Source organism: Xyrauchen texanus, chromosome 30 (assembly GCF_025860055.1).
Source record: "Xyrauchen texanus isolate HMW12.3.18 chromosome 30, RBS_HiC_50CHRs, whole genome shotgun sequence".
NCBI classification, from domain to species: domain Eukaryota; kingdom Metazoa; phylum Chordata; class Actinopteri; order Cypriniformes; family Catostomidae; genus Xyrauchen; species Xyrauchen texanus.
Genome location: NC_068305.1, coordinates 41,132,926 through 41,158,152, shown reverse-complemented (window position 1 = coordinate 41,158,152; position 25,227 = coordinate 41,132,926). Strand labels below are relative to the sequence as shown.

At 41.0% G+C, this 25,227-nt stretch overlaps 1 protein-coding gene across 1 annotated transcript in view; it reads left to right on the top strand.

Annotated features, from left to right (window-relative positions):
- Positions 1 to 25,227, top strand: part of LOC127623971 (MAM domain-containing glycosylphosphatidylinositol anchor protein 2-like) — a 127,377-nt gene that overhangs the window by 17,318 nt on the left and 84,832 nt on the right. Inside the window, exons 3-4 of the mRNA XM_052098539.1 lie at positions 556 to 730; positions 15,429 to 15,625. Of these exons, the coding sequence (XP_051954499.1) occupies positions 556 to 730; positions 15,429 to 15,625 (372 nt within the window). The remainder of the gene's footprint in view (positions 1 to 555; positions 731 to 15,428; positions 15,626 to 25,227) is intronic.

The following is a 25,227-nucleotide window of genomic DNA, read 5'->3' as shown; positions in this document are numbered from 1 at the left end:
ACATCCCCTAAACCCAACACATCCCCTAAACCCAACAACATCCCCTAAACCCAACACATCCCCTAAACCCAACACAACCCCTAAACCCAACACATCCCCTAAACCCAACACATCCCCTAAACCCAACACAACCCCTAAACCCAACACATCCCCTAAACCCAACACATCCCCTAAACCCGACACAACCCCTAAACCCAACACATCCCCTAAACCCGACACAACCCCTAAACCCAACACAACCCCTAAACCCGACACAACCCCTAAACCCAACACATCCCCTAAACCCAACACAACCCCTAAACACAACACAACCCCTAAACCCGACACAACCCCTAAACCCAACACATCCCCTAAACCCGACACAACCCCTAAACCCAACACAACCCCTAAACCCAACACATCCCCTAAACCCAACCCAACCCCTAAACCAGAAAAAAACAGAAAATGTGTGTCTCAAAAGCATTGTTGCATTGTTTTACACAGCACTTAATGTAATAAGGTGTGTTTGGAATCCAGAAGGTGTTAATTCATGATGTCTTGCCTTTTTTCATGCAGATTCGATGGACCAAGACAGCGGGCAGTGTTTCCGATCGGTTTCAAGACTCCAGTGTGTTCAACGAAACGCTTCATATCACAAAGATCCAGAGACATCAGGGTGGACGATATTACTGCAAAGCCGAGAACGGATTGGGTTCACCTGCCATTAAATCCATTAGAGTGGATGTCTACTGTGAGTCACGCTGATGAGTTCTGATCTTAATTCAATTCTCATTAAAGCTCCTCACATTAATACTCCATAACTCTGAGCATTAATGTGAGGTCTTTAAATGAGGCATTTTAAAGTTTTAAATGCATCTTAAATGTTTGCAGTGTTTGAAAAATGTACTTCAGTTAACTTTTGTCTGTGGAACTGTAAAGCAGTCAATGGAAAGGAGGAGGCGAGAACCGGCTTTTCAATATAAATGATATTTTAATGAGAAACTTAAAAGACAAAGACACGATGGACATGTCCGTTAATGATCTCTCTCTCCCGCACAATCCTCCGCAGTCTGCCTTTATCCCTCTTGGAGGCTTGATTAGCCTGATAAAGAACTGGGTGTGTATAATCACGACCCGGCCCCGCCCTCCGCCCTGCCACAGGCACGATCCAAAAACACTTTAAACTGCAGTACAGACCATTGAAGAGACTGTAAGTATAAAAAATTTGGCACCTACATGCCATAACTGCGATCGTGCCAAATTAATTAAATATTAAATACAAGAAGGAAAGGCAAACACGGAGCTGGCAGTGGGAGAGAGAGAGGGCGAAAAAAAATGCTGGTTCTCCGATGTGCTGTAGCTTGGTCCTCGGCCACTCCTCCACCCTCTAATGGATGACAGCCGTGCCTCTCAGTGACGATTTGGAGGCAGTCCTGGGAGCCCCTCCACCCCTCATGGTTGGCGGCCGTTCCTCCGCTTCCAGGCGGCCAGGCTCCTCCGTCCTCCAGCGAATGGCCACGACTGCTCCATTTGGGTGGATGGTAGCGGCGAGGACTCCATTACAGCGCATCCTTCCTCCTTCCCGGGTTTCGGCACCAGTGTAAAGAGATTAATGGAAAGGAGGAGGCGAGAACCGGCTTGACGATATAAATAATAGTTTTAATATAAAACTCAACCATAAAGACAAACACACACACAGGTGTCGGACAGCTGCCCGTAAATCTCTCTCGCACTGCCCTCTTTGGTCGGCCTTTATCTCTCTCGAGGGCGAATTAGCCTGATTAGGGGCCGGGTGTGCGGAATCAAGACCCCGCCCTCTGCCCTGCCACAGGAACATAATATGGAGTTATTACAAAAATATATATATATATATTTTCCCATAATGTACATTACATCAGGATACAAACACGTAAACCTCATGCATAAACGGTTTACAGGCCATCAAAACAAACAGTGAGCGAACGAGACCCTTTTTTACTATGCAGGTGAATTTATCTTGTTTTAGGATGTTTCGATATTTTACAGTAAAACAATGTTATGATATGCATGAAAAATATGATTTATTGCCGTTGGAGGAATAGTTAGAGAAGTCAGCCTGAAGCTATGTTTTTCCGAGCCAGAGATGTGCCTGCTGTTTTAAACATGTATCTTCCCTCTGTCCTTGCTGCACCTGCACTATGTGTTTTTCATTAGCTGTGTGCTGTGTTGAAAATGCGTTAAAGCCGCTCCCGCGGGCACAGCGCAATTGATGGACCCTGCCAGCACCGCTGTTTCTAACGCACCGTAGCCTTGATTGTTACTTAGCATTGAAATTGCTGCTTTGGTCGCCATGGCTCTCAACAGATTCAACACAGTAACATGAAAAATTGTCATGCTGCGCTGGTGCTGTCGCCATGAATGCACTTACGTGCTGTCGGCGGCCGCTGGCATGGACAGGTCCATTATACAAGAGGTTTGCTGAAAAGAAACAGAGTTTACCACCTGCCACCGATACAACCTGCCATCTGGGAACACACACACAGACATCTTCCTTATTTATCATTCCTTACATTGATAGGTACGTTTCTATGTTGTGTAAGAAAGATACACAATGTTAGTCATCTTCAGAAGCCAAGAGGACCCCTTTGAAACCGCAACAGATGCCGCCGTTTAATATAGAGAGTGGCCACAAAAACGTTGCATTTATTTAAAGCTTTAAAGACAGTCCTGCCGTGAGCTCTGAGGATGTTTTAATGATGGTATATGCTTCAATTGAAGCCATCAGTCCGTGTTATTTCAACTTAATAAAAATAGTTTTTGTTGAAGAACTACATTACCCATAATCCTAAAGAGAGATCGACCAATCAGAGAATTGTGGCAAACAAAGCACGCCAAATGAGCTCTGCAGTCACTTTTTATATTTTGTACATATCTGAATATTTTGCAAAACAGTTATTACAATATATTGCTTCTGAACGTATGTATAATCAGCAACATTAAATCAGTTTTATATGTTTCTGTCATTTTTAGTTCATTTGTGTCATGCACAATGCTTCATACATTTACATTTATGCATTTGGCAGACGCTTTTATCCAAAGCGACTTACAGTGCACTTATTACAGGGACAATCCCCCCGGAGCAACCTGGAGTTAAGTGTCTTACTCAAGGACACAATGGTGGTGACTGTGGGGATTGAACCAGCAACCTTCTGATTACCAATGTATTATACAGAGCACTTATTACAGGGACAATCCCCCCGGAGCAACCTGGAGTTAAGTGTCTTACTCAAGGACACAATGGTGGTGACTGTGGGGATCTAACCAGCAACCTTCTGATTACCAATGTATTATACAGAGCAATTATTACAGGGACAATCCCCCCGGAGCAACCTGGAGTTAAGTGTCTTACTCAAGGACAGAATGGTGGTGACTGTGGGATCGAACCTCTGATTACCAATGTATTATACAGAGCAATCCTCGAGCAACCTGGAGTTAAGTGTCTTACTCAAGGACACAATGGTGACTGTGGGATCGATCACAACTCTGAGCCCACTACGCCACCACTTCATTCCCTCAGACACATTCTAGTATCTTTGTCTTTTTCTGGGCCATTTTCAAAAACTTTTTTAGCTTAAAATCAAAGTTTGTAATGTAGTGATTCACAGTGGAGCTGGCTGGTTTGGCTCATGGCTTACAACTCTTTTATGAAGGATTTTATGAAATCCCAACCCTTCTGAGAAAAGTTCTAGAAGCATTTTTTGATTTATAGATTTATCTGGAGCATCGCACCATGGAAAGTAATCACCTCTGATACCCGTCTGCCCAACACAGCACTGTCATTGTACAATGAATTTAAAGGTGATTTCCCAGGATGCTTTGCTCAGTTGTTGTTCCAATCCTCTTCGGGTCTGGTGACTACGAGCGGTTAATGACTTCACAGTTTTCTATAAGCAGTTTATCATCTCACAGTTTTATTTGCTTTATGAATTATTATTTTACCCTTCGATTGAGAAATGTTGTAATGCAGAGAATTAAACAGTGCTGCACATACAGTATGCGCGTGTATTTTCGTGTTTACATTACCGCGAGCCAGACGCCACGTGATAAACCATCCATCAGTTTTATTCAAAGTGATCTAAGGCGACGTCTACATGAATCCGGCTGCATTTGAAAACGGTATTTACGGTTTTGAAACGCTCCGTACACACTGGCGTTATTAAGCGTTTACCAAAAGTTGCTCGTCCAAACTGAAACGTATAAAACGCTTAAATGCGGAAAATCCCGTTGCATGTAAGGTCTGAAACACAAGTGTCCTCGTGATCCGTCGCCGGACACCAATTCCGAGTAAACTTCCCTTCGCCTTTGACGGAACGCAATGTGATGGTTGTACAAAGTAACATAACATTTTTTAACAACGTTATCAATGTGAGGAAGACAGCGCCGCTATAACACGTGCTGCCATCTTGATTGTTTTGGTTGGATAGATCACATGACTGCCTCACATGACAACAAATACATCATCGTTTTCAGATATATCCGTGTTCACATTCCGCACTGCGACGCGAAAACGGCGTTTTCAAATGTGTCCACCTTGGAGTGCTTTTTTAAGTCCTCGTGGTGGTGTAGTGACTCGCCTCAATCCGGGTGGCGATGGGTGAATCTCAGTTGCCTCCGCGTCTGAGACCGTCAATCCGCGCATCTTATCACGTAAGGGATTCGAACTAGCGAACTAGCGAACTCCAGGTGTGGTAGCCAGCGTCTTTTACCACTGAGATAATTGGCCTGGATGTTTCAGAAGTTTCCAGTAGCTGCTCAACTAAATAAAGTGAAGCTTTCAAGCAGAATATAGAGTTAACGTAACAAAACGTCCCATCCTCCATCGTGGACTCCAACAATGCCGTGACCGAGTCTGGGACAGGGAAGAGAAATCGGCCTAGGATTTTACATAGCAACTAGCCAAAATGTTAAGTGGAGGGTGTTCGTTGTCCTTTTTTGCATATCGTGGTGCCGTTTTGTGGTCCGTTCTGCATAACGTGGTGGCACATTTTAGCTTATCTCGGCCCATTCGGCACGTTTCGCGGCCGACCCACCGGTCCGCTCGGTTCTCCCGATGGCCATTCCGCCCCTGATCGACCCCCAAACTGCGTCGGTCCACCGGGAAAATGCCCGGTATGCCAGATTACCAGTCCAGCCCTGCTCTCTTCCATTGCTCGCCATAGATAGCGTCCATTTGGTTGAACCACTTCCACTCCAGCTGTTGTGGTCCTTGATGCTTCTGTCGTCACGTTTAAGTGTTTTTAAACTTTTCGTTTTGCGTCGTTTCGTTCGTCGCTAACGAGAGGAACATCTGTACCTCGTTTATTGACCACGGCGTGGTTTTGCGCACAGACATTTATTTTACAATTCGAAAGTCGCGTGAACAAATGACACTGCTAATGCTGTAGCTAACTCTAAACATAGCGGGTTGATGTCCCGTCATGTGACGCTGGTAGTGACGATGATCTGCAGGGTTTTGACATCACATTTAGTATCGCCACGGCTCGCTTGGAACCTCGCTTGGAGGTGGTTCTAAAAAAAGCACCAGGTACCAGATACTATACACAGTGGAAAAGCCCCATTAGCCATGCAGTGCAAGGTGCCATGTGCTGTTCCTGGCAGGCTACCCAGCCTTGCAGGCTCCATATGGTCAGGATTAGGCCGTGGGCGGGATTAGAACATCTGCTGCCTCACAGGAACAAACTGAGGCACCTTTGTACACCGGGCAATGCAGGTTTACGCCCCGAATGTTTTCAGGTTTGTACTGATGTCAGAAGTTCAAAGCTTCTTGGAGTATTCACCACAGTTCTTCTGTCTCTTTATATCATCTCAGACGGACACGATGTTCAGTGGGGGGCTCTGTCGGGGTCATGACATCTATTGCAGGGCGCCCTGTTCTTCTATTCTAATCTTTTCTGTTTGCAAAATAAGTCTAATATTTCCTGTTAACACACTAAAGCTGAAGATATAAATAACCATAAATTAACACATTAAATGATGAAGGATAATGTGACACATTATTTGCTAATTAGACTGGAGTAATGACAGCTGAAATGGAGCTTTGCCATCATGGGTAAAAATAAAAGTTTAAATGATAAATTAAAAACATAAAAACCTATTTCAAACAGCAATAAAACATTGCAACATTTCTAATGTTTTTGTTAGGATTTTTGATCAATTTAATGCATCCAAGGTGAAGAGAAACCCCAGTTTTTTGTTTTTTACCTTTGAATGGTGGTGTGTAACATAGAGGTATAATGCAGATTATATCTCTGTAAACCAAATCTTCTGGATATTTCCCTTCATTTCAATGGAAATTTCTGTCAATGGCATTTTCTGTCAATCACGCTAAACCACGCCCCCAGCACTGCACGTGTGTGTACATCAAGACTTCAGGACAGACATTCTTGAAGAAGAATACCAAACATCAAATAACACATAATGCATGACATATGTTCTTGTGGATGGGATTGTGGCGCATGGATATGTGCAAGTGTTCTGTCCATGCACGATAGTCAACATCGCACGACCACAGACGCAGAAGATCCCGTTTTTCATTTATATGTGGGACCTGCATAGCTTTCGTAGGCTATTTAGTAGGGGAGAAAAGATAGAAATACTCTTCATTCCTGTTTTTAAAGTAGCCAGTTTGAACAGGAATGTCATTCTCCAACTACATTCACTCTGTGGACTAGATGATGAGCTCTTGTTGTACAGGGTTGAGCAACTAGCATCTCTAAAGAGACTGACTGGTGATTTTTAACAGTTGCTGTTACACATACGGGATATGGAAGGCAGAAATGTATATCTGTATATCTATGGGTTTAGCCTGTAGCTATATGGTTCCTAGGGTGTTTTGGGTGGTTGCCAGGACATTATAATACTGTTGCTATGATGTTCTGGTTATTTTAGCCTGTAGCTATATGGTTCCTAGGGTGTTTTGGGTGGTTGCCAGGACATTATAATACTGTTGCTATGATGTTCTGGTTATTTTAGCCTGTAGCTATATGGTTACTAGGGTGTTTTGGGTGGTTGCCAGGACATTATAATACTGTTGCTATGATGTTCTGGTTATTTTAGCCTGTAGCTATATGGTTCCTAGGGTGTTTTGGGTGGTTGCCAGGACATTATAATACTGTTGCTATGATGTTCTGGTTATTTTAGCCTGTAGCTATATGGTTTCTGGGGTGTTTTGGGTGGTTGCCAGGACATTATAATACTGTTGCTATGATGTTCTGGTTATTTTAGCCTGTAGCTATATGGTTTCTAGGGTATTTTGGGTGGTTGCCAGGACATTATAATGCTGTTGCTATGGTGTTCTGAGTGATTGTAGCCTGTAGCTATAAGGTTGCTAGGGTGTTTTGGGTGGTTGCCAGGGCATTATAATACTGTTACTATGGTGTTCTGAGTGATTGTAGCCTGTAGCTATATGGTTACTAGGGTGTTTTGGGTGGTTGCCAGGACATTATAATACTGTTACTATGGTGTTCTGAGTAATTTTAGTCTGTAGCTATGTGGTTACTAGGGTGTTTTGGGTTGTTGCCAGGACATTAAAATACTGTTGCTATGGTGTTCTGAATGATTTCAGCCTATAGCTATATGGTTGCTAGGGTGTTTTGGGTGGTTGCCAGGACATTATAATACTGTTGCAATGGTATTCTGAGTGATTTTAGCCTGTAGCTATATAGTTACTAGGGTGTTTTGGGTGGTTCCCAGGACATTATATTACTGTTGCTATGGTGTCCTGAGTGATTTTAGCCTATAGCTATATGGTTGCTAGGGAGTTTTGGGTGGTTGCTAGGACATTATAATACCGTTGCTATAGGGTTTTGAGTGATTTTAGCCTGTAGCTATATGGTTGTAGATAGATGTTTTGGGTGGTTGCTTACTGGTCCACCAAGACACCTGTTTTGAGGTATTATTCATGTCAGTAGCACAGGTGCTGCAGGATGGGTAAAACACTGAACATATAATGCTTCAGTTAAATTAGAGTTTAACAACATCATTATGAGCAATAATAATACAGACGCTATGTAATAATAACACAATTAGACTATTGCAACTTCATTTTATCAAGTGTATAAACAGGTTGAAGGTGGTCATAAATCGTGTCTGAAGAGAATTACCTTCATCTTATTGCTTAATGAACGTCATAAAAACATGATCATGCTCCGTGTTTCATTTTAAAGGCTCATTCTGGAAGCTCACACAGTGCACTCTTCAAAGCGGAGAGTAACATATTCTCTTGGTGACTTTTATACGAAACAACCTCTAGCGTCAGTCTCACAGGAAGTGCAAACATCTCTCAGAATCTCAACATTAATTAAAGACTAAATTGATGGTATAAAGCCAACAATCAGGTATGAATGCTTCGTAAGAGGTGCATCATAGTTCTGGTAATAAATGACACTCAAAGTCTTCCGGCCCCTGACGGATGGAACGGCCCGCCACGTTTTCGGTGAACAGAAGGGGTCTCTCCCACCCCTGGCAGCAGACCTCCCACTCCAGGTGGTCAGCCAGGAGCCCCTCCCTGCTCGCGGTCGGCTGTTCTCTGAGCCCACTTTGTTTTAGTGGCTGGTAGGGGTCTATCCCACCCCTGGCAGCGTTCCTCCGCTCTCAGACGGCCGGGCTCCTCCTTCCCCCGGCGGATGGCCGCGGCTGCTCCATTGGGATAACTTAACCAAAAGACAAACACACACACAGGTGTCGGGCAGCTGCCCGTTTCTCTCTCTCTGTCGCACTGCCGTCTCCGGTTGCCTTTATCCCTCTCGGGCTTAATCAGCCTAATTAGGGGCCGGGTGTGTGGAATCACGACCCAGGCCGTCCTCCTAAAATGACTCTGTGCTAAGGGTGGGTGATAAACCAGATGTGTGTTTCCAGATCTCACAAGAGAAACAAGTGACCTGGTCTGGAAAAACAAGCTCAAAATAAGGGACTCAAAAAATAAGCAATTCATTTTTACCATGTGGGGGAATTATCAGGATAGAATTCATAGCATCGATATTATAGAGTAGCACAGTGTTTCCCAACGGCACACCTCTATCCCACATAAGCTAACCATCATCAATATTTATGTCCATGTTTTCTGTCCATCTGTAGCGTGTTTATTTGTAATGTTTGAAATTCGGCTATACAAATAAATAAAACACACGTCACATGGGTCGGCTACGCTGTGTGAGGTTACAGGTGCCAAGAGCGCTAAATGGGTGATGAAAAACAACAAATTACAGGGATGCAAACTCATGAGGGGAGAAAAATCACTGCTGCACCAACATTATTTCTGGGGTATCCAGCTATTTTAGTGATTCATGTTTATTCGTTATTAGCTGCAAAATAAAGAGTATTTTGGTGAGGCTTCTGTTTTATGAACTGATTAGTTCAGTGACCCCTTCTGGAAATCACTAGGTGGCGAAAAATGAGCGTCTGATGTGCGATAAGTGAATCATTTGAGTTAATCAGAGAATCAGTTTGAGTGTATCAGTGAATCATTTTGAATGAATCAGTGAATCATTTTGAGTGAATCAGTGAATCATTTTGAGTGAATCAGAAAATCATTTTGAATGAATCAGTGAATCATTTTGAGTGAATCAGTGAATCGTTTTGAGTGAACCAGTAAATCATTTTGAGTGAATCAGTGAATAATTTTGAGTGAATCAGAGAATAATTTTGAGTGACTCATTGAATAATTTTGAGTGAATCAGTAAATCATTTTGAGTGAATCAGTGAATTAGTGAATCATTTTGAGTGAATCAGTGAATCATTTTGAGTGAATCCGTGAATCATTTTGAGTGAATCAGTTAATCATTTTGAGTGAATCGGTGAATCATTTTGAGTGAATCGGTGAATCATTTTGAGTGAATTAGTGAATCATTTTGAGTGTATCAGTGAATCATTTTGAGTGAATCAGTGAATCATTTTGAGTTTATCAGTTAAACATTTTGAGTGAATCAGTGAATCATTTTGAGTGAATTAGTGAATCATTTTGAGTGAATCAGTTAAACATTTTGAGTGAATTAGTGAATCATTTTGAGTGTATCAGTGAATCATTTTGAGTGAATTAGTGAATCATTTTGAGTGAATCAGTGAATCAGTGAATCATTTTGAGTTTATCAGTTAAACATTTTGAGTGAATCAGTGAATCATTTTGAGTGAATTAGTGAATCATTTTGAGTGAATCAGTGAATCAGTAAATCATTTTGAGTGAATCAGTTAATAATTTTGAGTGAATCAGTGAATCATTTTGGGTGAATCAGTGAATCGTTTTGAGTGAATCAGTGAATAATTTTGAGTGAATCAGTGAATCATTTTGAGTGACTCATTGAATAATTTTGAGTGACTCAGTGAATAATTTTGATTGAATCAGTGAATCGTTTTGAGTGACTCATTGAATAATTTTGAGTGAATCAGTGAATCATTTTGAGTGAATCAGTGAATCATTTTGGGTGAATCAGTGAATAATTTTGAGTGAATCAGTGAATCCTTTTGAGTGACTCATTGAATCATTTTGAGTGAATCAGTGTAAAGGAGTTCAATGGGAAGTTCTCTTCAAGTGACAATATTTACACAGAAAACACAGATGACACACGGGTTGCTGGTGTCGTGTGTCATCCAGTCAGTCAGTGATTAGTGCCGCCCAGTCGTGGTGAATTTCCTTCTGCTGAAACACCCAGAACGGACAGCTTGATCGCTCTGATGGGTTTTTCTATAACGACCGCTATAGATTACAGCAGGAGATCGCCGCTGTGCATTTGATTAAACTCACAGTCTGATGTGATGAGTATCTAACAGAGACATACAGTGAAATCAACTCGTCTCGCTGTGTGACGATCACCATTTCTGTAACACTCTCTTACTCTCAATGTGATTATTCAAGTCTTGTCACGCTGTTTGCTTATTTCATTGTTTACCCGGTCATTACGCTGCCCCCTTTGAACTTTACAACTTTACAACTTTTCTGTAATACAGACAGACTTTTGGAAACATGCTCTGGTCAAGCTTATAATGTGATTATTTAAACACTGTCAGGATGTTTGTGCTGTTGTTTTCCCTCCAAAAATGATGTCACTTCCTGGAGGATGATGTCATTAAGGAGCTGACCTTTGGTTACATTTTACAGAAGACCAGCAGGATGGAAACTTACGCAGTTACGCAATATGCAAATTTATTTCTTATATACACACATACACACACACGCACACACACACACACACGCACGCACACACACACACACACGCACACACACACACGCACACACATACACACACATACGCATACACACACACACACACACACACGCACACATACACACGCACACACACATACACACACACACACACATACGCATACACACACACACACATACGCATACACACACACACACACACACACACACACACATTACGCATACACACACACACACATACGCATACATACACACACACACTCACGCATACATACACACACACTCGCACACACATACACACACACACACACACTCACACAAACTCGCACACACATACACATACACACACTCACACACACACACACACACACACACTCACACACATAAACACTCGCACACACACACACTCACACACTGACACATACACACACACACACACACACACACACACACTCACACTCATACACACACATACACACTCGTGCACACACACACACACACACACACACACACTCACACACTATTAACTATTATGTTCATTTAACTGTGATGTGATAATGATAATTGCGAGTTCAACATTTAATCCAGTGTATTAACAGATACTGAACTGTATTATGATGGGGACATTAACTGCATAAAAACATTTTAAGGTCACATGCATCAAATAAAACTACGGTTGAAATGAAATGTGTGTGAGTGACTGACAGAGTTGCGTTCTGTGATGCCCCGTTCACACATCTCAAGATGTTCAGATGTTTCAGTGAATATGAATTCTGATAGTTCAGCAGGTTTTGAGAACGCTTGTGTTTGTGCTGGGGTGATGAAATAAGTTGTTCACTGGCGGTGTTTGGAAATGAGCACACAAATCACTCATGCACATCACAGGTAACTGCACTGCACCAAATCAGCACATGTCGCAGCAAAAGGTTGTTGATTGTGGGTGGATGTTTGTTTGAAATTCATCATATTCCTCACCCAGAGCACACATTTGCATATTTACATATTTATTCCTGATTTCTCTCAGCGCCTGTTTTATGACATTTTGTGGTAAATGGCCATAAAACAAATGATATGATGCGTGAGATGCGTGCACTTTGACATTTTAAGGGCTTGTTGAAATAGTAACAGTGATGGATATCTGAACTGTGTTATTTTATATCAAATCAAGCAAAAAAAAAAAATGTCACATTTAAAAAAAAAAAATTTAATACATTTTCTAAAGAAAAAAAGAAACACAAACAATGATGAAAACCAACATATTAAATTCAATGTATCGATATTTACTGAGTAATCCACTGTTTTGTCGAGTGGGGTCAAAATGACAATTTCCACCAATGAATTTGGAGCAAAACTACATGTCAAAAAAATGGACTTTGAAAGGGCTCAGTGTGATGATTTTATTTGTACAGAGAGTTTGTGAGGTCTATTTCTAATATCAGTTGACATCAGCACCTCCCGTCGAAATATCCGGCAATGGTGCAAGTCCAAATATGGGAAAAAACACTTTTTTGTGACGTTTTTTCAAAGTTGGAGCGCCTATAACTCCAGACGTATTACAGATATCTTAATATGCTTTTACATTCTGGTTCAGAACAAACTTTTCTGTTTCTGTTTCAGTTTTTAAGGTCCTATGTGGTTCAGTCCCAGAGATATGGGGCTCTCAATATGGCTCCATCCTTAAATTGCTCGATTTGACCCATTTTCAATGGTTGAAAACCAAGTGAAATGTATCTTTATTCATTAAGGCGACTTCAACGCTCGGATTACATTTGGATCTCCGTTGGATCACGAGAGGAGACGCTAAACTAATGTGAAACATTTTCAGTGTTGTGCATTTCCTTTCTGAATGGTAATGATATAAATAGAGGATGTTATTAGCGTTGTTGGCATTGAGAAGGTCGGCACTGATCGGCTTTGATTCATATCCAGAATCTCTTCCATTCGCTGGTCAACCGCTTCTTTAAATCAACATTAGAGTTCATGGTGAATTTATCACATTTCACACTGGGGATCTTGCACAGTTATGCACAGCATGCAAATGGATGCATGTTTAAAGTATTATTAGGATAGTCCGTATTAACATGAGAAATGACATCATCTTCTCGTCTGGAGAGGCTTAAAGTGTCACGCTTGACAACGATTGCCTGAGAATCCAGTAAATCTGTCCAGTCATCCATCACTCTGTCCCGTTAGACGTACTGGAGGAAAACAGATCACAGAATTAAACCTCTTTAGTATTTCACGAGTTTTTAAGAGATCTCAACAATGTCTCAAATCGTGCTCAGTTTTCTCTTTTTAATAGCGCAGGTTCAGTGATTTGACAGATATTACTTTTGTCAAGATCTGTTGCAATTTACACGCAAAACTAACTTGAATACACCTCTACTATAATATATCTATATTTAAAATATTAATAAAAGAAAATATATTCCCATTAAAAGCTAAAATTATTGATTTTTTTTTTTTGGCATAAGTAGTTTGGAATATTCTTTAACTATTATTCTTAAAATATATATATATATATATACACTCAAAAAATATTTTAGCCTATTTTTAAGATGTATCCATTTCAATTGATTAACAAATTCCATCTAATTGAATTGAAGAAAATAAAATGTAGAAATCTTACAAAATGCAAGTTTTATTAGTTACATTTTCTTCAAGACTATTTCATTGAATTAGATGGAAATTTGTTGATCAATCGAAATGGATACATCTTAAAAATAGGCTAAAATATTTTTTGAGTGTATATATATATATATAAAATCTTAATAATTAATAAAAGAAAAATATTCCCATTAAAAGCTAAAATTATTGATTTTTTTTTTTTTGGCATAAGTTGTTTGGAATACTTGTTTACTATTATTTATTAAAAAAAATACATAAATAAATATATATATATATATAAAATTAATCCACCCATCCATCTTCAACCACTTATCCGAAGTCGGGTCACGGGGGCAGCAGCTCCAGTAGGGGGCCCCAAACATCCCTATCCAGAGCTAGTCCTGGGTCTTCCCCGAGGCCTCCTCCCAGCTGGACGTGCCTGAAACACCTCCCTAGGGAGGCACACAGGGGGCATCCTTACCAGATGCCCAAACCACCTCAACTGACTCCTTTCAACGCAAAGGAGCAGCGGCTCTACTCCGAGCTCCTCACGGATGACTGAGCTCCTCACCCTATCTCTAAGGGAGAAGCCCGCCACCCTTCTGAGGAAGCCCATTTCGGCCGCTTGTACTCGCGAACTAGTTCTTTCGGTCATGACCCAGCCTTCATGACCATAGGTGAGGGTAGGAACGAAAACTGACCGGTAGATCGAGAGCTTTGCCTTCCGGCTCTGACAACATGCGATAGAACGAGTGCAATACCGCCCCCGCTGCCCCGATTCTCCGGCCAACCTCCCGCTCCATTGTCCCCTCACTCGTGAACAAGACCAACTTTCTCGCCAATTTGGAACGCCCAATTCCCAATGTACTCTGAGTCCTCGTAGTGACTCGCCTCAATCCGGGTGGTGTAGTGACGAATCTCAGTTGCCTCCACGTCTGGGTGGTTGCGAGGGCGTTGCATCTTATCACGTGACTTGTTGAGTGCGTTACCGTGGAGACGTAGCGCGTGTGGAGGCTTCACGCTATTCTCCCTAGCAACCAAGCCAATTTGGCTACCCTATGTGACTCTACCCTCCTAGCAACCAAGCCAATTGGTTACCCCATGTGACTCTACCCTCCTAGCAACCAAGCCAATTTGGTTACCCCATGTGACTCTACCCTCCTAGCAACCAAGCCAATTTGGTTACCCCATGTGACTCTACCCTCCTAGCAACCAGACCAATTTGGTTACCCCATGTGACTCTACCCTCCCTAGCAACCAAGCCAATTTGGTTACCCTATGTGACTCTACCCTCCTAGCAAGCCAATTTGGTTACCCCATGTGACTCTACCCTCCCTAGCAACCAAGCCAATTTGGTTACCCCATGTGACTCTACCCTCCCTAGCAACCAAGCCAATTTGGTTACCCCATGTGACTCTACCCTCCCTAGCAACCAAGCCAATTTGGTTACCCTATGTGACTCTACCCTCCCTAGCAACCAAGCCAATTTGGTTACCCTATGTGACTCTACCCTCCCTAGGAAGGGCTGATGGGTGCCACACAAGTGTTTGAAGTGATTTGGAGTTTGATAGTGTGCATCATCATTGACGGAGACGGTATTATTCGTGAGGAGTCATTAATGTAATGTTGTTTCGTGTCTCGTCAGATCTGGATGATCCGGTGGTGACGGTTCATCAGAGTATCGGTGAAGCTAAAGAACAGTTCTACTACGAGCGGACGGTTTTCCTGCGATGTGTCGCCAACTCCAACCCTCCCGTACGTTACAGCTGGCACCGCGGGCGAGACGTTCTCTCGCAGGGCTCTGATAAAGGTGTCGAGATCTACGAACCCTTCTTTACCCAGGTAACAATTCAACCCTTACAAAACAGTTTAAAAATGATGCATTATTGTGGCAGTGCCAGTGTACATGATGGCATCAGATGACAATAGAATGGTATTTCTTTTATATGATGGTACTTACATTTCTAGTTTTGTATTTGTCGAATAAAGCTTCTGATTTATGAAGTATTGAATGATTATTTTATTGGTGCACCTTGACATTTAAAGGAAAAATGGGACTATTTTGTTATTTACATTGAAAGTGGCTCTTGTTTCTGTTGCACTGGAATATAATAAGTAATATTATAGTGTATTATAATAGTATATTATATTATTTATATTTTTATGCTTTGTTTTATTTATTTATTTATTTTTGGAATGACTTCCTGAACTGTATATAATTTAAATGTTATAATAAGCCAAATTTTATATATATATATATATATATATATATATATATATACAGTTCAGGTAGTCATTCCCCCAAAAACAATGTATACAATAAAAAAAAAAATAATAAAAAATAATATATAAATAATAATTATATATAAACAAATAAAATAAGAAAAATAATAATAATAAAAAAATATATATATATAAAAAAGTAAATAATAATTATATACAGTGTATATATATATATATTATATTATATTTAAATATTGTAATAAGTACAATTATAGTGCATTTTAGTGTATTATAATAATATATTATTTACCTGATCTTGACTTATAATATTTATATGGAATTATTATAATACATAATGTTGTAATGTTCTGTAAATTAGAGTATTATAACAGTGTTTTATTTATATTTACTTTTTTTATTTATGTATTTTTTGTTACGACTACCTAAACCTGATTATTTTTTTTTACTATTTATATTGAATTATTATAACAGATAATATTAAAGTGTATATTAAAGAGTTTTATTTATATTTTCATGCTTTTTTAATTATTATTATTTTGTTGTTTTATTTATTTAATAATTTTGGCATGACTAACTTAACTGTATTTATATATATTAATTATTTTTTAATTATTATAATTATTAATATTATAGTGTACAACTGTATATTAGTGTATTATTATACATTATTATTTATATTTTCATGCTTTGTTTTATTTATTTATTTATTTATTGGTACATCTACCTGAACAGGACTTTTATATTATTTAGATTTAATTATTATAAGAGTAATATTAAAGTGTTCATTAGTATATTATATATCAGTATTATTTATATTTTCATGCTTTGTTTTAATTTATTCATTTATTGATTGATTTATTTTGGCATGACTACCTGAACTGTATTTTTATTATTTATTATTTATGTTTTTATAAAAAAAAGTAACATTATAGTGTACAACTGTATATTAGTGTATTATAATGTTATTATTTATATTTTAATACATTGAATGACTCCCTGAACTGTAAATGGTCATCATGATGAAGCACAGATCTCACATGTGTCATGCTAAACTCAGCGTTTGAACGCCGCTAGTAATTAGCATGCCGTAGCACGTAGCCTCATCTGAGCTCGTCGGCTCGCAGAGCTGCAGAAACACACAGAACACACAGAACACACAGAAACACACAGAACACACAGAACACACAGAACACACAGAAACACACAGAACCACACAGAACACACAGAACACACAGAACACACAGAACACACAGAACACACAGAACACACAGAACACACAGAACCACACAGAACACACAGAAACACACAGAACACACAGAACACACAGAACACACAGAAACACACAGAACACACAGAACACACAGAACACACAGAACACACAGAACACACAGAACACACAGAACCACACAGAACACACAGAACACACAGAACACACAGAACACACAGAACACACAGAAACACACAGAACACACAGAACACACAGAACACACAGAACACACAGAACACACAGAACACACAGAACACACAGAACACACAGAAACACACAGAACACACAGAACACACAGAAACACACAGAACACACAGAACACACAGAAACACACAGAACACACAGAAACACACAGAACACACAGAACACACAGAACACACAGAAACACACAGAACACACAGAACACACAGAAACACACAGAACACACAGAACACACAGAACACACAGAAACACACAGAACACACAGAAACACACAGAACACACAGAAACACACAGAACACACAGAACACACAGAAACACACAGAACACACAGAAACACACAGAAACACACAGAAACACACAGAACACACAGAACACACACAGAACACACAGAACACACAGAAACACACAGAAACACACAGAACACACAGAAACACACAGAACACACAGAACACACAGAACACACAGAAACACACAGAACACACAGAAACACACAGAACACACAGAACACACAGAACACACAGAACACACAGAACACACAGAACACACAGAACACACAGAACACACAGACAGAAACACACAGAACACACAGAACACACAGAAACACACAGAACACACAGAAACACACAGAAACACACAGAACACACAGAACACACAGAAACACACAGAACACACAGAAACACACAGAACACACAGAAACACACAGAACACACAGAACACACAGAAACACACAGAACACACAGAACACACACAGAACACACAGAAACACACAGAAACACACAGAACACACAGAACACACAGAAACACACAGAACACACAGAACACACAGAAACACACAGAACACACAGAACACACAGAACACACAGAACACACAGAAACACACAGAACACACAGAACACACAGAACACACAGAACACACAGAAACACACAGAACACACAGAACACACAGAAACACACAGAACACACAGAACACACAGAACACACAGAACACACAGAAACACACAGAAACACACAGAACACACAGAACACACAGAACACACAGAACACACAGAACACACAGAACACACAGAAACACACAGAACACACAGAACACACAGAAACACACAGAACACACAGAAACACACAGAACACACAGAAACACACAGAACACACAGAAACACACAGAACACACAGAACACACAGAACACACAGAAACACACAGAACACACAGAACACACAGAACACACAGAAACACACAGAACACACAGGAACACAGAACACACAGAACACACAGAAACACACAGAAACACACAGAACACACAGAACACACACAGAACACACAGAACACACACAGAAACACACAGAACACACAGAACACACAGAACACACAGAAACACACAGAAACACACAGAACACACAGAACACACAGAACACACACAGAACACACAGAAACACACAGAACACACAGAACACACAGAACACACAGAACACACAGAACACACAGAACACACAGAACACACAGAAACACACAGAACACACAGAACACACAGAACACACAGAAACACACAGAACACACAGAACACACAGAAACACACAGAACACACAGAACACACAGGAACACACAGAACACACACAGAACACACAGAACACACAGAACACACAGAAACACACAGAACACACAGAACACACAGAACACACAGAAACACACAGAAACACACAGAAACACACAGAACACACAGAAACACACAGAACACACAGAACACACAGAACACACAGAACACACAGAAACACACAGAACACACAGAACACACAGAACACACAGAAACACACAGAACACACAGAAACACACAGAACACACAGAAACACACAGAACACACAGAAACACACAGAAACACACAGAACACACAGAAACACACAGAACACACAGAAACACACAGAACACACAGAACACACAGAACACACAGAACACACAGAACACACAGAAACACACAGAACACACAGAAACACACAGAACACACAGAACACACAGAAACACACAGAACACACAGAACACACACAGAACACACAGAAACACACAGAACACACAGAAACACACAGAACACACAGAACACAGAAACACACAGAACACACAGAAACACACAGAACACACAGAAACACACAGAAACACACAGAACACACAGAACACACAGAACACACAGAACACACAGAAACACACAGAAACACACAGAACACACAGAAACACACAGAACACACAGAACACACAGAACACACAGAAACACACAGAAACACACAGAACACACAGAACACACAGAACACACAGAACACACAGAACACACAGAAACACACAGAAACACACAGAACACACAGAAACACACAGAAACACACAGAACACACAGAACACACAGAAACACACAGAACACACAAAACACACAGAAACACACAGAAACACACAGAACACACAGAAACACACAGAAACACACAGAACACACAGAAACACACAGAACACACAGAAACACACAGAAACACACAGAACACACAGAACACACAGAAACACACAGAACACACAGAAACACACAGAACACACAGAACACACAGAACACACAGAACACACAGAAACACACAGAAACACACAGAACACACAGAAACACACAGAAACACACAGAACACACAGAAACACACAGAACACACAGAACACACAGAACACACAGAAACACACAGAACACACAGAAACACACAGAACACACAGAACACACAGAACACACAGAAACACACAGAACACACAGAAACACACAGAAACACACAGAACACACAGAAACACACAGAAACACACAGAAACACACAGAAACACACAGAACACACAGAACACACAGAAACACACAGAACACACAGAACACACAGAAACACACAGAACACACAGAACACACAGAACACACAGAACACACAGAAACACACAGAACACACAGAACACACAGAACACACAGAAACACACAGAAACACACAGAACACACAGAACACACAGAAACACACAGAAACACACAGAACACACAGAAACACACAGAACACACAGAACACACAGAAACACACAGAACACACAGAACACACAGAACACACAGAACACACAGAAACACACAGAACACACAGAACACACAGAAACACACAGAACACACAGAACACACAGAAACACACAGAACACACAGAACACACAGAACACACAGAAACACACAGAACACACACAGAACACACAGAACACACAGAACACACAGAAACACACAGAAACACACAGAACACACAGAAACACACAGAACACACAGAACACACAGAAACACACAGAACACACAGAAACACACAGAACACACAGAAACACACAGAACACACAGAAACACACAGAACACACAGAACACACAGAACACACAGAAACACACAGAACACACAGAAACACACAGAAACACACAGAACACACAGAACACACAGAACACACAGAAACACACAGAACACACAGAAACACACAGAAACACACAGAACACACAGAAACACACAGAAACACACAGAACACACAGAACACACAGAAACACACAGAACACACAGAACACACAGAACACACAGAACACACAGAAACACACAGAACACACAGAACACACAGAACACACAGAAACACACAGAACACACAGAAACACACAGAAACACACAGAACACACAGAAACACACAGAACACACAGAACACACAGAACACACAGAACACACAGAAACACACAGAAACACACAGAACACACAGAAACACACAGAACACACAGAACACACAGAACACACAGAAACACACAGAACACACAGAAACACACAGAACACACAGAAACACACAGAAACACACAGAACACACAGAAACACACAGAACACACAGAAACACACAGAACACACAGAAACACACAGAACACACAGAACACACAGAAACACACAGAAACACACAGAAACACACAGAACACACAGAACACACAGAAACACACAGAACACACAGAAACACACAGAACACACAGAACACACAGAAACACACAGAAACACACAGAACACACAGAAACACACAGAACACACAGAACACACAGAACACACAGAACACACAGAAACACACAGAACACACAGAAACACACAGAACACACAGAACACACAGAAACACACAGAACACACAGAACACACAGAACACACAGAACACACAGAACACACAGAAACACACAGAACACACAGAAACACACAGAAACACACAGAACACACAGAACACACAGAACACACAGAACACACAGAACACACAGAACACACAGAAACACACAGAACACACAGAACACACAGAAACACACAGAACACACAGAAACACACAGAACACACAGAAACACACAGAACACACAGAACACACAGAACACACAGAACACACAGAAACACACAGAACACACAGAACACACAGAACACACAGAAACACACAGAACACACAGAAACACACAGAACACACAGAACACACAGAACACACAGAACACACAGAAACACACAGAACACACAGAACACACAGAACACACAGAACACACAGAAACACACAGAACACACAGAACACACAGAACACACAGAACACACAGAAACACACAGAACACACAGAAACACACAGAAACACACAGAACACACAGAACACACAGAAACACACAGAACACACAGAACACACAGAACACACAGAAACACACAGAAACACACAGAACACACAGAAACACACAGAACACACAGAAACACACAGAACACACAGAACACACAGAACACACAGAACACACAGAAACACACAGAACACACAGAACACACAGAACACACAGAAACACACAGAACACACAGAACACACAGAACACACAGAACACACAGAACACACAGAAACACACAGAAACACACAGAACACACAGAACACACAGAAACACACAGAACACACAGAACACACAGAACACACAGAAACACACAGAACACACAGAACACACAGAACACACAGAAACACACAGAACACACAGAACACACAGAACACACAGAAACACACAGAACACACAGAACACACAGAAACACACAGAACACACAGAACACACAGAACACACAGAACACACAGAACACACAGAACACACAGAAACACACAGAACACACAGAACACACAGAAACACACAGAACACACAGAACACACAGAAACACACAGAACACACAGAACACACAGAACACACAGAAACACACAGAACACACAGAAACACACAGAACACACAGAACACACAGAAACACACAGAACACACAGAACACACAGAAACACACAGAACACACAGAACACACAGAAACACACAGAAACACACAGAACACACAGAAACACACAGAAACACACAGAAACACACAGAAACACACAGAAACACACAGAACACACAGAAACACACAGAACACACAGAACACACAGAACACACAGAAACACACAGAAACACACAGAAACACACAGAACACACAGAAACACACAGAACACACAGAAACACACAGAACACACAGAAACACACAGAACACACAGAACACACAGAAACACACAGAACACACAGAACACACAGAAACACACAGAAACACACAGAAACACACAGAAACACACAGAACACACAGAACACACAGAACACACAGAACACACAGAACACACAGAACACACAGAAACACACAGAACACACAGAACACACAGAACACACAGAAACACACAGAAACACACAGAACACACAGAACACACAGAAACACACAGAAACACACAGAACACACAGAAACACACAGAACACACAGAACACACAGAACACACAGAAACACACAGAACACACAGAACACACAGAAACACACAGAACACACAGAAACACACAGAACACACAGAACACACAGAACACACAGAAACACACAGAACACACAGAAACACACAGAACACACAGAAACACACAGAACACACAGAACACACAGAAACACACAGAACACACAGAAACACACAGAACACACAGAAACACACAGAACACACAGAAACACACAGAAACACACAGAAACACACAGAACACACAGAAACACACAGAACACACAGAACACACAGAAACACACAGAACACACAGAACACACAGAACACACAGAACACACAGAAACACACAGAACACACAGAACACACAGAACACACAGAAACACACAGAACACACAGAACACACAGAACACACAGAACACACAGAACACACAGAACACACAGAACACACAGAACACACAGAAACACACAGAACACACAGAACACACAGAAACACACAGAACACACAGAACACACAGAAACACACAGAACACACAGAACACACAGAAACACACAGAACACACAGAAACACACAGAACACACAGAAACACACAGAACACACAGAAACACACAGAACACACAGAACACACAGAAACACACAGAACACACAGAAACACACAGAACACACAGAACACACAGAAACACACATGTTTGGGCCGTATTTGCATTTGTTGTGTCACAAAACGTCAATCCAACATTTCACACGTGCATCAGACCAACTGAAGCACTCACACGCATCTCACGTGTCAGTGGAAGCCGTCAATTGTTTGAGCCTCAAACAGAACGCTGGTGTTTGTTTATTTCATGTGTTGTCATGAGAACAGCTGGTGATGTAATCGCCTCTCTCATTGATCTGTTTCTTTACCTCGCGGTTCGTCACAGAGTCGCTCAATATCCAGCACAACATCTCAGAGTCTCTCACAAACCACTAACAAATCATACCATTTGATTAGAAACTGCATTTTTAACTATTTTTCATTCGTAAAGGATTGTAGAGTGTTGTGTGTGGTTGCCAGGGTGTGTTGTGAATGGTTGCTAGGGCATTGCTGCATGGTCACTAGGGTGTTCTGAGTTAAGGGCATTGTTATGTAGTTACTAGGGTGTTTCAGGGCTGCAGCACTTGAGAGCATTGGCACCGGGACAGATGGTGGCACCGGTGGGGGATGGAGGTCTGGGGCGTATGAAATGAAAAATGTAAAGACACAAATCAGGACTGGGTAAACACATTGTGTTCATTTCTTCATTTGAACAATCTCAAAATCAATGATTGAATCCCTCTTCAATGCATGTAAATCACTCGCATGTGCAACTCTTTGAGTTTTATAGTGGCGAAGATTTTCAGTGGCGAGATTCGTTCACTGTGTGTTGGGACTGATAGTTTGCTTTGATTCGTTCTTTGTGATGTGTGTCCAAAGACACACAATCCAGTTGTCATCGAATAATGTCTCATTTAATGTCCTTTCTGTTCTTTACAATCAGTTATTGATGAAAAACAACACAAAATTAATATTGATTTCTAATCACACATAGAACGGATGCGGTGAAACACGGAGACCATCTAGAGCGTTCCTCTCACTGGTAACAAATTTAGTCACACTGAATGTTTTTTAGGGCATTTCCAGGTGATTGCTAGGCTGTTCCAGGTGGTTGCGAGGGCGTTGCTAGATGGTTGTTAGAGTGTTGCAAGATGGTTCCTGGGTAACTGCTAGGGTGTTTGGCTGGTTGCTTGGGTATTGCTAGATGGTTGCTAGGCTGTTCTAGGGGGTTGCTAGAGCATTGCTGGTTTGTTCTGGGTGGTTGCGAGGGCGTTGCTAGATGGTTGTTAGGGTGTTGCTAGATGGTTGCTGGGTGTTCTGGGTAACTGCTAGGGTGTTTAGGGTGGTTGCTAGATTGTTAGTAGATGGTTGCTAGGCTGTA